The sequence below is a fragment of the Narcine bancroftii genome, chromosome 4, assembly GCF_036971445.1.
Source record: "Narcine bancroftii isolate sNarBan1 chromosome 4, sNarBan1.hap1, whole genome shotgun sequence".
Taxonomy (NCBI): Eukaryota; Metazoa; Chordata; class Chondrichthyes; order Torpediniformes; family Narcinidae; genus Narcine; species Narcine bancroftii.
In genome coordinates, this window is record NC_091472.1 from 78,751,813 (window position 1) to 78,766,349 (window position 14,537).

General features: G+C 37.9%; 2 protein-coding genes across 5 annotated transcripts in view; one reads left to right on the forward strand and one right to left on the reverse strand.

The window, feature by feature from the left end:
• Window positions 1-4,791, forward strand: part of cep68 (centrosomal protein 68) — a 46,618-nt gene extending 41,827 nt beyond the window's left edge. For 2 of the 4 annotated variants that reach the window (XM_069931745.1, XM_069931744.1), the window contains one exon: window positions 2,414-4,013. In XM_069931745.1, the coding sequence (XP_069787846.1) occupies window positions 2,414-2,458 (45 nt within the window). In that variant the 3' untranslated portion in view covers window positions 2,459-4,013. The other 2 variants (XR_011355833.1, XM_069931746.1) reach the window with 2 other exon arrangements.
• LOC138760732 (ras-related protein ORAB-1) overlaps window positions 4,642-14,537 on the reverse strand; it is a 32,010-nt gene continuing 22,114 nt past the window's right edge. The window contains exons 3-6 of the mRNA XM_069931751.1: window positions 9,319-9,414; window positions 8,934-9,029; window positions 7,643-7,774; window positions 4,642-5,847 (exon numbers count right to left, since the gene is read on the reverse strand). Of these exons, the coding sequence (XP_069787852.1) occupies window positions 5,650-5,847; window positions 7,643-7,774; window positions 8,934-9,029; window positions 9,319-9,414 (522 nt within the window). The 3' untranslated portion in view covers window positions 4,642-5,649. The remainder of the gene's footprint in view (window positions 5,848-7,642; window positions 7,775-8,933; window positions 9,030-9,318; window positions 9,415-14,537) is intronic.

A 14,537-nucleotide genomic window follows, 5' to 3' on the forward strand; every position in this document is an offset into this window, starting at 1 on the left:
AGAATTTTTACAAAATACTTTGACTATGTCAAATTTGCTAAAAAGCAAAGATTGGAGTTTCAAATTTATCCTGAAGATTTTTCAGGTTTTCAGATGTTGAAAAAGCGTGAGTAAATTGGCTTCCATTCTGAGAATTGATAAATGATGCAAGTTGTCTCATTCCTCAGCAAAACAAGACTATAATCAAAGCGATTTAAATTTCTAAAATTGTGATCCAATAAATTTAGGGATTCAGAATTTTAAATGACTATTTTTAAATGACTAGGCTATTGAGTCATTGCACAGAGTCAGCATGGTTTTGTGAAGGGGAAATCATGTCTGACGAATCTAATCGAGTTTTTTGAGGATGTAACCAGTAGAGTGGATGGGGGGAACCAGTGGATGTGGTATATCTGGACTTTGGTAAGGCATTTTATAAGGTTCCGCACAGAAGACTAGCGTATAAACTTAAAGAGCACGGTATAGGAGGTATGGTATTATGGTGGATAGAGAATTGGTTGAGGGACAGGAAGCAGAGAGTAGTAATAAATGGGTTCTTTTCAGAATGGCAGCCAGTGACTAGTGGGGTACTACAGGGCTCAGTGCTGGGGCCACGGTTGTTTACAATATATACCAACGACTTAGATGTGGGGATAGAAGTATCTCGAAATTTGCAGACAATACGAAGTTGGGTGACAGGGTTAGCTGTGTGGAGGATGCGAGGAGAGTGTAGGGTGATTTGGACAAGTTAGGCGAGTGGGCCAGGACGTGGCAGATGCAGTATAATGTGGATAAATGCGAGGTTATCCACTTTGGAGGTAAGAACAGGAAAGAGGATTATTATTTAAATGGTATCTGTTTAGGAAAAGGGGAGATGCAGAGAGACTTGGGTGTTGCTGTGCATCAGTCGTTGAAAATGTGCGTGCAGGGGGGTGCAGCAGGCGGTGAGGAGGGCGAATGGTATGTTGACGTTCATAGCGAAAGGATTTGAGTACAGGAGCAGGGAGATCCTGCTGCAGCTGTACAGGGCCTTGGTGAGACCACACCTGGAGTACTGCGTGCAGTTTTGGTCGCCTTATCTGAGGAAGGATATCCTTGCCTTGGAGGGGGAGCAGAGAAGGTTCACTAGGCTGATACTGGGGATGGAGGGACTCCCATATGAAGAAAGGTTGGATAGACTAGGCTTGTATTCTCTGGAATTTAGAAGATTGAGAGGGGATCTTATAGAAACATAAAATTTTTAATGGTTTAGACAAACTAGATGCAGGAAGGTTGTTTCCAATGCTGTGAAAAACCAGAACCAGGGGCCATAGTTTAAGGATAAGGGGGAATTTTTTTAGGACTGAGATGAGGAAAAATTTCTTCTCTCAGAGAATGGTAAATGTGTGGAGTTCTTTGCCACAGGAAGTAGTTGAGGCCAGTTCCGTCAATATTTAAGTATAGGTTAGATTTGGCTCTTGTGGCCAAGGGGGTATGGGGAGAAGGCAGGAACCGGGTACTGATCAGCCATGATCATAATGAATGGTGCTGTTGGCTTGAAGGGCCAAATGGCCTACTCCTACACCTATTTTCTATAAAATTCTATTTGGCTCATCAAGAGAGAGGATGTGGAATGCAGAGTTTCACCAGGATACTGCCTTGATTGGAGAACAGGTTGACTGAGCTAGGGCTTCTCTTTTTTGAGTGGAGGATGAGATGCAACTTAATAGAGGGATATAAGATTATGAGATGCAATAGGGTGGACAGCCAGCACCTTTTTCCCAGGGTGGCAATGGCTAATACCAGAGGACATCTGTTTAAGATAACATGTGGAAGGAAGTTTAGGGTAGAAATCGGAGCTTTTTTTTAGTGGTGAGGGCCTAAAATGCATTGCCAGGGATGGTGGTGGAGGCTGGTACAATAGGGAGATTTAAAAGACCCTTAGACAGACACATGGATGTAAGAAAAATAAAAGGTTATGGGATGAATTTTTGTGAAAGGTTAGATTGGTGGAATAGGTTTATATAGGCTGGCACTACATCATGGACTGAAGAACCTTACTGTTCTTTGTCCACTGGTTATTCTGGCTTTGGGTGTGCTGTGTTTGAAAGATAAATCTATAACAGAGAACTCAATCCACTTCATTGGTACAAATCATTCCTTTTACCGTTGTTATTGCCAATGGAAAGTAAAATGTTGAGATCTGTTTACCAACATTTCCTCTTGTGTTTTCATTGGATTATATAAATCAGCTTGTCATGTTTAAGGCCTTAGTGGCAGTGTCTGGTGTATTTATAGACATGTACCTCACATCAAACACAGTTGTAAGCTTTGACCTTCTATAGACAAATGTAATACCCAAATGATTTTCGAGGTCTTCACATTAGGATTTGTTTACAAGATGCACAACTTAGTTTGAAGTCAGTTTCTGTGATGGAATAATTTTGTTTTTCAGAATGTAATGATTGCAAGTCGGTTTGTGCAACATGATGATGCCTGAAGTCGCATGGCCTTGGATCAGCCAAATTAAAAAATACTGAGCAGTAGGATGTTGAAGTTCCTCATAATTCAAGTTTGAGAACTGTTTTGTATTTGTGTATTTTTTTGGGGGGAGGGGGAAGAAACTTGGGTATATTCTTTCTGCAACTAACTTTTTAAAGAAAAAAAGCTCCATGTAGTTATCTTTTTACTTCCAATGCTATAATTTCTATTAAACTTCTGACTGGTCAAATTGATGTTGACCAGAAATAAATAGGATAAACATTTTTAAAATGCAACACACAAAAGTGCTGGTGAAACTACAGTTTTGTGCATTGCATTACCCAGTGTCTGCAGAATTTTCTGCTTATTCCAAAATACATTTTTTAATTAAAAAATAAAATTCAGCTAGCCACATAACCTATTGATAGCCAACACTGTACTATTTGGAGTGAATTTCTAGATGGGTCGGGAGCCTAAAAATCACACCTTGCTCCTGAGATTTCCATATGATGTACTCAGTATGATGGACTAATAACATGTCACGCAGTGAACAATTGGTTTGTATAGGTTTTAATTTAAAACCCAGTTCTCCAAAATCCTGAGTTAGACGAATGAAAGCAGCAAGCAATTCCTGCTTTACTCTACTTCTCTCATCTTCCAATGAGAAACAAATCTGGTATCTGAAGGTCAAAACTTGGTTTTGTTTCTATAATATCTCCTTTCATCATGAAGTGCAAGGTGTGAAAGAGTTTAAACATGCTAATGTTTGATATTTGCTCTTGTACAGTTTTTTGTAATTGTTGCAACACAATTTGTAGTAGGCGTTTACAAACTGGGGTTGCTCAGGACCCGTATATCCTATCTGTGTAGCAGGCCCCTGTGGCCCCTTACTCATTGGACCCTAAATTGCCTGGTTGAATGGCAGCCAGACAATTTAAGAGGGCTCCCGCCCCTTCGGTGATGCGGTGAGTTCCCTGTGTTGGCCTCCAAAAGTTAAGTGGCTGGGTCGGGCACTGAATTGGGGAGGCGGAGGTGCTGTTGGGGCTTGGGCGAGTGCAGTGTCACAACACTGGGCTGGGGGAGAATACTATCAGGCCGGCAGAGAGCAGAGTGGGCTGTCAGGGAACGGATATAGGGCAGGATCAATGGTTGTCCTTCTTACCCATAATCCCCCATGCTGCTGGAACCGCTCTGGCGGTGTGGGGGATTGTGGGCAAGGATGGTAGCCATTACACGCAAGCGCTGATGTCATTTTCTACTCAGGCAGCCATCAATCACTTTCAAATTGACCAGCAGCAGATAGGTAGACAATTCACCTTCAAGGTGGTTTGCTCACCCGTGCACTTTTTAAATTCTACCCACAATTGACCTATATACGGGTAGATTACATGCCAAATTGGCAGGTTAAACTCCTGTTACAATCCAATTTGTAAACCCACTGTTGAGCAAGTAATTTAAATGTTTTTTTATAATCTGAATTTTTACAGATTATGGTTTGATGTAACCTTTTACAAAATTGCTGTTGAATATTAAAATGATTTGTAATGCTTTATATTAAAATGTTTTATTTTTAATCCATTTGCTTTATAGATTTAAGGAAGGGAAGGTGAATGAATCAATGTCTACATTTTATAGGAACAAGAATCCAAGGAAGAACTTGATCAGAGTTACTGAAAATTAGTTTTTCCAAGATGAAGTTCATACATTTAGATCCAATATAATATAGAGTTTTGACATTATGAAAGGGAGATGTTGCTGAATATATTCAAGATTTTTTATAAAACTTGATTTAGATAGTAAAAGAATAAATGGAGGATTGGTACAGATAGAGGTAAAAAACACCCATATTCCTCATAAGCAGCACCAAATGGTCTATTACGCTGGTGAAAATTATTGCAATTTCAAACTTAATGAGAATAATTGCTAGGAACATTATTTCCCTCCAGTAAAAATATTTTTAAAAACATTTGGTGCAAAGAGGTGGGTCAAGGATAAAGCTGGAACTGGCAGCTGAGTGCCTTGTTAGATCTTGGCAGGAGATTATCCTCACCACGTCAAGGCCCTGGGAAGACTTTTTAAACAAGTGTATATTTTCATTTAAATGTTCCTGATTGCATCATTAAAAAATATATGGAATTACAGATAAACAGCTAAAGTTTATAATGTCCACTTACAAAATAAATCAAGAAATATGGAAGAAAGTGCCATTAAGCATTTTATTTAATGAGTAAAAATAAATGAATTAAATCACCCTTCACCATGCTTAATATATTTTAAATTATGGGTCCCTTGCTTAGCTCTAAAATGAAATGGTTAGCATGCCTGCTATGGTAACTGTTAAGAAACTTCCAGCAACCAATATCCAGATGTAGTTTCTATAATTCCAGAAATAGAAATGAAATCCACTTGTAAAAGTGTGATGGTTGGAGCACCAGTTCAATGAGCCATTTTTTGACAAATGGGAACAATAATAACCAGTGATTTACATACTGAAAACTGTCATCCACAACCAAAACTCTACAAGGAGCTACAACAGATGAGATATGCAGAATAAATTAGTTAAAGCTCTGCAGCAATTTAGTCCGTTTTGTCTTAGAGGCCTTGAAGCTTTGTGGACATTCTGTGCCATCATGTTAGTTCTAAATTAAGTCTAAGTACAATATTATTAAACATTTGTTGTTTCATGTTATACATGTGCAACAAATTACAATATTGTGCAACCATAAATTATAGGCAGAGAATATGAAGGTAATTTTTTTAAGTGTAATTCTTGTATCTCTACAGAAACTACAGGTACTAGCAAAATCAGATCTGACATTTCTAAATTTTATTGATGGCAATAAGACAAAAAGACTGCTGCTTGATGAGCAATGGCTAAACTTCATCTTCAGAGATCATACAATGCTGACATTTAAAACATGCCATTATAAACAAAATCATTTTTTATAATATAAACCAACTGCATGAAAATCTGCTATCATGAGATTTATGCACATTATTAATGACCTGCACACTTTAAAACAGTTCTGAAAATGAAGTTAAACTTGAGTTGGAAATCCCAGCCAATCCTGGCTTCTCAGTGCCTGATTGTGTCTGAAAGGGAGCAGGGAAAGGGGAAAGTCTGCAGTAGTGTGGCTACTTACAGTACAATTCAGGCAACATTTCTTACTTTTGGGCCTTTTAAATCAAATGTGGAGAGTGTGAAAATTCTTAGCAGCAACCCCCACCAGACGACTTCACTGGCGTGCTTTGGATATTTACATTTGACTTTTCAGAACCACCAGATGTAGCTCCAGGACCCATTCGTTTTTTAATCTCAGCAGCCATAGTCATGAAGGCTTGTTCTACATTTGTTGCATTCTTTGCACTTGTTTCCAAAAAAGGGATCCCAAGGGAGTCTGCAAATTCCTGTGAACCAATGAAAGAGGAATGTTATCCAGTAGAACTCCATAAATTTACTTTTGACTTCCTGGGCATTTTACTACTACACATACTTGATCAAACTATTCAGTTTAACTGCATTTTGTCAGCAGGCATCCTTACGAAATAGCCAGATTTTAATTTAACGTTTCAAACAAATACCTGTTTGTTTACAACCATGAAACCCAACAATTCAAATTTACTTCAGTGGATAACAGGGTTTGTGCAGTGAGCTACTGAAAATAGCCCCATTTAAGCCATTTCATAAAGCATGCCATGCTTACATAAACATGTTTTGATGGGGAGTACGGATGTACACGACTTACTTTGTCTTGTCTTTGGCTTGGCTTCGCGGACGAAGATTTATGGAAGGGGTAAAAAAGTCCACGTCAGCTGCAGACTCGTTTGTGGCTGACAAGTCCGATGCGGGACAGGCAGACACGAATGCAGCGGTTGCAGGGGAAAATTGGTTGGTTGGGGATGGGTGTTGGGTTCCTCCTAATGCCACTATATCCAAATACACATTAAAACAGCACTTTCTACTCAATCAAACATCCAATTTAGAACAATAAAGCAGGAGCTGAACAAAGATTGGTTTAAGGCAAGTTTTAATGAATATCCTGAATGACAGAGCTGGCAGGATTTGAGGGAATGCCAGAACATGGGCCAAAGAAACAAGTATGAATAGCAGAGCAGATGCAATCCGATGTGGAGGCCAGAAAAGTACAGATTGGGGCAGGTGTGTGTGAATATTTCACATCCAAGGTATATGCTGTGGGACAATATAGAGGTAGGATAACCACATGGCTTTATCAACAAGTTAATATACGGACAAGGGTATGGATGAATTCAAGTTATTGCAAAGACTTTTTACAGATTTAGCTCATTAAACTTGTGACGGACTAAATCAGAAGAGTCATTTAATCAAATTAAGGATTTTTTCAAGTGATCAAATGATTTTTTTCTAATCAGATTTTTTAAAACGTACTCTTCAAAAGATTCCAAAGGATATTTTCAATATTTTTGAAACAATTACTCATGCTTCTATTGTTACATATTTCAAATATTAAACCTTTTTCCAATTCCAGAAACATTAAAAAGGTTTCATTGAGTAATCTTCTCACAGAAAATGAGTATTTTTACCATTTGGATTTAGCAGGTTGTTATTAGATGGAAAAAATGGTATTTGATTCATAGTAATTTACATACTGTGGCATGCACATCTCTCTGAAGATTCACAGAATCTTCACTCCCACCATGCATATACATAGAACAGAAAAAAAAGCACAGCTGGATATCGAGCACAGAAACAAGCCCTTTGGTTCATGACCAGGATCCATTTACACTAATCCTACAGTTATCCTCAGCAAGATTTTGCATTGGGATCAATTAACCCACCAATCAGGACACCTTTTGATAAGGGAGGAAACCAACACAGGACAGACATCACTTAAAGTCAGGATTTGCATCCAAATTGCCATTTCACACCAACTTTTTAAAAATAAAACAAGTTACCCATCTCGTATTTGAACATACATGGGTTGGCATTTAGTTTTCCATCCCAACATCCAAAGTGAAAAAGTCCAATCTTAAGTGGAATATGTTTATATTTTCAGCTCTTTAAATTTTAAGGTGAATTTATAGCTTGAAAAGTTCTCCATTTTATTATTTGCCATTTATCTTTAGCATTCATTCATTTAACATATTGGTAATACAGTAATTAATTAGAATATTACAAAGTGATGTAGGTTTTAAAATCAGAGATTGATTTAACACAACACACCTTTGCTGTTGTATAATCCACCACCTTCTTTGTTGTCAGATCACATTTGTTTCCCACCAGTAACTTGTTAACATTTTCACTGGCATAACGATCTATTTCCTGAAGCCATTGTTTTACATTGTTAAACGACTCCTAAAAGGAACAAGATGATTGAGTATTCACTCATGAGTACAAAGATAAACCAAGGCATTCTGTCAGGTGACCACTAAAGATCCTGAATAGCAGAAGAGTTAACTGAATCCTAACTAATATTTCTTCAGGTGGAATGACAAAAAATGGGTCAAGTTATCAAATTGTTGGCTTCAAACAAAACAGTGCTGCACTTTCCACGTACCAAATCAACACAAGCAGTACCAGAATGCGAACAAGATCCATTTTAAATAAAATTATGGATGTTAAAGAGTGTGCTTTGGCACTTCCTGCTTTTCCTTCAGTTGTATCACATGAACTTTAATGTCCATCTCAACAAACATGTTTGGTTAAATGCATCACCTGATAAAGTTCTACCTCAGCCAAAGGTGTATTTAAAATTTCAACTACACTAGATTCTCAATTAGAATTAAATCCACCACTTTCAGGTGGGAAATGCACCAAATAGGCCAAGCTGATGTTTACTCCTGCAGCAGTTCTCAAATAGGGAGTGAATGTCTGCTGGAAATTGAGGTTAATTCTTAACGCTACTGGTGATCCCTATCAGAACAATTAAAACTACATTTACCTGGAATATAACTCTGCCCATGTTAATTTGTACAATTGGCTAATTTATCATCTGACTCCAAGTTTGCTCTCATTTGCAGGGCTATTTTCTGTTCTCCACACTAAAATCAAGAATTTACCATACAATCCTAATAATTACTCTTAACAGATTATCAATAAACAATAATATCTCTAATAGAATACTTTCCACATCAAATTTTCTGACTTTTATTAAAATGTTTACATTTAGAAACTTAGCAATTTGCAAGCAAATGCTCCAAGCTCCCATTGTTTTAGAACTCCCAGTTCAACTTCGCTCGAATAATCCAAATGCTCCAAGAGTTAATAATAATGGACTCAAAATATTACTTTTATTGAGAACATTTGTAAAAATTCAAGAACTGAGTACCAATATAAATAAGGCAATTTAATATAATGGATATTATATGATGAAAGAGGTGGTAGACATCAATTTCTACATTTTCATCAAAAATCAGGTCAGAAGTAACTTCAAATATATTGCACTCCAACAAATTTCAAACTACATCTCTAATTTTAATTATTTTTATTCTTTCAATCATTAGTTACACTATACCTGGTCTGTAACATCATACACAACTATGATGCCATGTGCCCCTCTGTAGTAACTGGACGTGATTGTTCGAAACCGCTCCTGACCAGCCGTGTCCCACTAGAAGCAAGAGAAAAAAGATTCCCTTCAGATCAGCCTATACACTCTATAAATTGCACTAAACCTTTTTTCTAACTAATCAGTCAATAGCAAGAACAAGTCTACTTTTGAGTCCACTTGTGTTGGTCTCATCTTCCAGTTTTAATCCGCAGACCTTGCATCATTTCATGGCTACTGAACTGTGGGAGCTATAACTTAGGGATCGATATTTCTAAAAGTTTGCAAGTTTCCAAATGGTTTTCTTAAAGATAAGAAAACAATAAGCACAAAAGATGGTTGAAATACTTACGATTTGAAGTTTGATGGTCTTGCCGTCTAACTCTATTGTTCTGATTTTAAAGTCCACACCAATTGTACTGATATAACTTTCTGTATATGTATCATCCTGTAAATGACAATATTCAACACCAAATAAAGCAATTTTAAGTACAGTAATACTGGAATGAAACTATTTACTTTTCATATTACCATTGCAGATCCTCCCCAGGTTACAAACATCCAATTTATAGATATGAATAGACCCTTTCAAACTGCCATATAAAATGGGGTTAACTGGGCAATTTGCACAGTTAGCGCCCCAGTTACACAGCAATTTGAAAAGGTCCAACCGGGTCCCTGACCTACCTCAGAGGTAGTCAGGGAACCTAGTTAAACTTACCTAGGTCTTGTCCACGGCAGAGTGCTACCCAGGTGCTGCAATTTGAAAAGGGCCAACACATCCAGCTGGCAGCCGCTCTCTCCCATCACAGTTCTTTGGTGATCCTCTCCCATCACAGCTCTTTTGTGATCCTCTCCCATCACAGCTCTTTTGTGATCCTCTCCCATCACAGCTCTTTTGTGATCTTCTCTCTCCCACCCACAGTTTTTGTTTATTTCCAGCACACAAACTGTTACATCGATTTTCTTACATCCAATGGTTACATCTCGACCAAGAATGTTTTAGATTTCAGTTTTAATTTCTCTAAAAATGTAACAACAAGGACTGGGACACCCCCCCCCCCCCCCACCACCAACCAAAGAATATTCAACTGCAGTAAGTTTTCCAGATTATAGATGAGTAAACACAGCAATTGTTCCATCAGCAACATACTGGATAGGATACAAACTTTTATATATTTTTAGTAACTCGATTTTGATCATGTTCATTTTGAAAGCAATGATTTTGTACTTTCCTTATACAATGTTCATATTTAGCTGTACTGCATCTTTTCTGAAATCTATAATGAAATAAACCATTTCTACAGGCTAGAACTGAGATTAAAGCCCACCATGGGGTTACAATCAAAGTGCCTCTTAACACTAAAGTACAGATGTTCTAATGCTCAAGTTGAAGTCAGTCAATAATCCCAAATAAAAATGATAAAAACATGAATTACAAAGCATTCCATTTGTAAAAACTACAATCAAACACTGCGCACACACAGACCCGGATCCTCGGAGATGTTCTTGACCCTCTCCACTACTGAGCCCTCAATGAGGACTGGGTCGTGTTTTGACTTCCTCCTTAAGTCCACGTTGATGCAATCACAAAGAAGGTTTGCCAGTGGCTATACTTTGTGAGGTGTGTAAGGAGATTCGGTATGTCACCCAAGACTCTTGTAAACTTCTACAGGTGTACCGTGGAGAGCATTCTAGTTGGCTGCATCACTGCCCGTTTTGAGGCACTAACTCTCAAGACAAGAATAAACTCCAGAGGGTTATTAACTCGGCCTGTGACATCACAGGCACCAGACTTCACTTCATCGAGGACATCTAGATGAAGGCGGTGTTCTTAAAAAAACTGCCTCTGTCCTCAAAGACCCCCACCACCCAGGCCACATCCTCTTTGCTACCATCAGGAAAAAGGTACAGGAGCCTAAAGATGAGCACTCAACGGCACAAGGACAGCTTCTTCCCTGCTGCCATCAGATTCCTGAATAATCAATGAACCAACGACACTGCCTTACTTTTTGTAAACTATTATTTTTAATTCTTTATAGTAATGTCGTAAGATGGTTATAATATGAATGTTTGCTTGATGGTGCTGCAAAACAGCAAATTTCATGTCCTGTTCATAATAAATTCTGATTCTGATGTGCAGCACCTTGCCAAATGCCTTCTGAAAATCTACATACACCACATCCACTACATCTCCCTTATCCAGCCTGCTTGTCACTTCCTCAAAGAATTCCAATAGATTTGTCAAGCAAGATGTTCCTTTGAGGAAACCATGCTGGCTTTGGCCTACCCTGTCGTGTGTCTCCAAGTACACTGTAACCTCATCCTTGACAATCAACTTCAAAATCTTCCCAATCACTGACATCATACTCAACTGTCTATCATTTCCTTTCTGTTGCCTCATTCTTGAAGAATGGGGTGACACTTGCATTTTTCCAGGCCTCTTGGACCATGCCAGAATCTATTGATTCCTAAAAAAATTACCAATGCCTCCACAATCTCTACTGCTACCTTCTTCAGGACCCAAGGGTGCAATTCATCGGGTCCGGGAGATTTATCCACCCTTAGACTATGCAGCTTTTTGAGCAACTTCTTCCTTGAAATAGAAACTACACTCCCTTCTCTTCCTTGATACCCTTCAACATCTGGCCCACCGCTAGGGTCTTCCACAATGAGTAAACTACTCATTTAGTTCTGTAGGGACCAAAAGGGCAAAAAAATGTAAACAATTTACTTACCTTGTTAGATCGGCATCCTGTTGGTCCCTGCGTGGTTATCTTCAACATCCCGGGTTAGTTTTACTTTCCGCGCCCATCTTTGTTGTTATGCACATGCATGGTTTCAGGGGTATGCAGTGTGTTTGGATGTGGAAGTGCTAGTTGGAGCATGCGCAGTGGGACACAATGCTAATCGGAGTTTTTAAATAGTATATTGAACATGGCGGTGACATAGAAAAAGGGTGAGAGAGATCACCATAACTTTAGTTGACCGTTAGCACTAATGCGACTCTGTATTCACAGAGCATCAGTGTGGATGTTATTTATGAATATTTCATGTCAACGTTAAAGAAGATTATTTCAAGTTTATGTGTAAAAGACTAAAATACATCTGGACGTGTACTGAAAGTAATTGAAAACATATCACTAATAAGTGTCTCACTTAGCCTTCAAGCGACTATTGGATCAAAGTTGCTATAAGTTCCTCTGCCATTTCCTGGTCAGTCTCCCATTATTATTTCACTGGCATCATTTTCTAGTGGTCCTATACCTACTCTCTCCTCTTTGTTCTTTATGTACTTGAAGAAGAATTTTGCATCCTCTTTGATATTATTTACTAGCCTACATTCATACATCATATTTTCTCTCTTTATGAGTTTTTTTTGTTACCTTCTGTAGTTTTTTTATAAACTTCCCAATCTATCTTCCCACTAATTTTTGCTTCCATGTATGCCCTCTCTTTGGCTTTCATGTTGCTTTCACCTCCCTAGTGAGCTACAGTTGACATTTTTAAAAATTGAAATATTTCTTCTTTCTTGGTATGTATTTATCTTGCACCTTCCCCATTTCTTATCAGTGATAGCTTCTGTCCTTCTATTCTCCCATCACCCCCTCCCAAACTCTGTTACTTGTTTTCTCTTTTTCACAGTTCTGATGAAGTCTTCAACCTGAAATATTAACTCTGTTTCTATTTCCACAGATTATGTCTAACTCAGGAGCATATTTCATGCATTTTCTGTTTTAATTTAATCCTAAATATTTTTCCAGCATCTGTATGCATGAGTTTGGAGCATCATGGGATAACTCCATTTGCTTGGGTGAGTGCAGCTCTACAATACCCAAAAGCCCAAAATTATCTAGGAATAATTATCCTGCTTTTTTGACACCCATTTGCCAACCTGACCATCCACTTCCTACACCACTGGCACATTGTGTCTACAGTGTGTCTCTTCTGGACAGATAGATATGAGAGGACATGGCTTTAGGGTGAAAGGTGAAAGGTTTAGGGGGAACATTAGGGGGAACTTCTTCATTCAGAGAGTGGTGGGAGTGTGGAATGAGTTGCCGTTTGACTTCGCAAATATGGGCTCACTCTTAATGTCCGAATAGCCTATTTTCTGTGCTGTAGTTTTCTATAGTACTATAAAACAGACTGCAATACCTCACTTAAGCTAAATCCAACAGCACCTCCCAACTCTCTAATCTCTACCATCAAGAAGTAGGAAGCACGCAAGCCAATACCAACTAATCTGCAAGTTCCGCAAGGTGCAAACGATTGCTAATTGGAAATACATTGCTATTCTTTCATTATTATCGAGTCAATATCTCAGAAAGCTACATAGAACCAAAGGAGAACCCTAGCTGGAAGGGTAGTTCACAACAGTGGCTCACTCTAATGAACAATAATTATAGATAGCCAGTAAATTTTGACCACAATTAGCAATGCCCATAGTGAAAAATGGATAAAATCAAAACAGCAATGTGTTCCAAGTTCTCCAATGAATTCTATTTCGAGTGAAATCATATGCATAACCCTTACACACACGGCCATTACCTGAGATATCAAAACTAATACAGTAAAACCCCTATTATCCAGAATTCAAGCAGCTGGCAATAAATAAATATGTAAATAGAATTTAAGATAAATAAGAATAAATAAAAATTTAAATAAAGATTTAAAATTGTAAAAGTAAATGTTCTCTGAAGTTACACATAAACCTTTGGTGAAGGTGGGAAAAAATATTCAGCCAACGGAGTACCTCGTTCATGCTTTGCTCGCAGCAGCTGTTTAAATAAAGTTGTGTTTGAATTAAATGGTGCTGCCCAGGATAACGAGTTGGATGATGTTGCTTACTGTTGGCTTGCCTCTCTTAAAGTGTCTCCTTATCCTGGCTTTAAGAATCTTTATTAGTATATTAGTAAGGCTTTATCTGTAAACTTTGGGGTGGGGGGTTGTTTAATTAGGTCGGTGGCACAGTTAGCGCAATTCTGTTACAGCACCAGTGAGTGAGGTTCAAATTTAAATTGAAATTTTGTAAGTTATGGGAATTATCTGATTAAAATAAACTTTACATGATTAAGGGCTACAATATTGATTTTTTTTCGAATTACTTTACATTTTGCTCTATCTTTTGTCTTTTAAACCGTTTATATTTAATGCTAATGTTTTAGGCATTGTAAGGTGAGTCTCAAGCAACTGGAAAACTCACTTTTCCAGCAGCTACTCATCCCCTTATGTGCCAGATACCAGGAGTTTTACTGTATTTTAAATTTATGCCCAATGATCAAAATATATAATTCTCAAACTCGTGTATTGTAAGAATTGAACATGTCAATTTTCTCCACACCAAACAGGAATAGTAATTTTACGGCATTTTGTAAGAATAGGGCGTATTTTTATCCAAACCCAAACAAGAGACTTTCAGGAATAGAATGTGTCTTGTAGCGGTTCATTTATTACATGCATATTGCTAAGATCCCTTGAAGGAGTTATATTACAACTCCTAGTGAGAAAATAAAGATTTATCCAGCAAGATATTGCCACTAGACTTGTTCAATATAAAAATGCCAACAA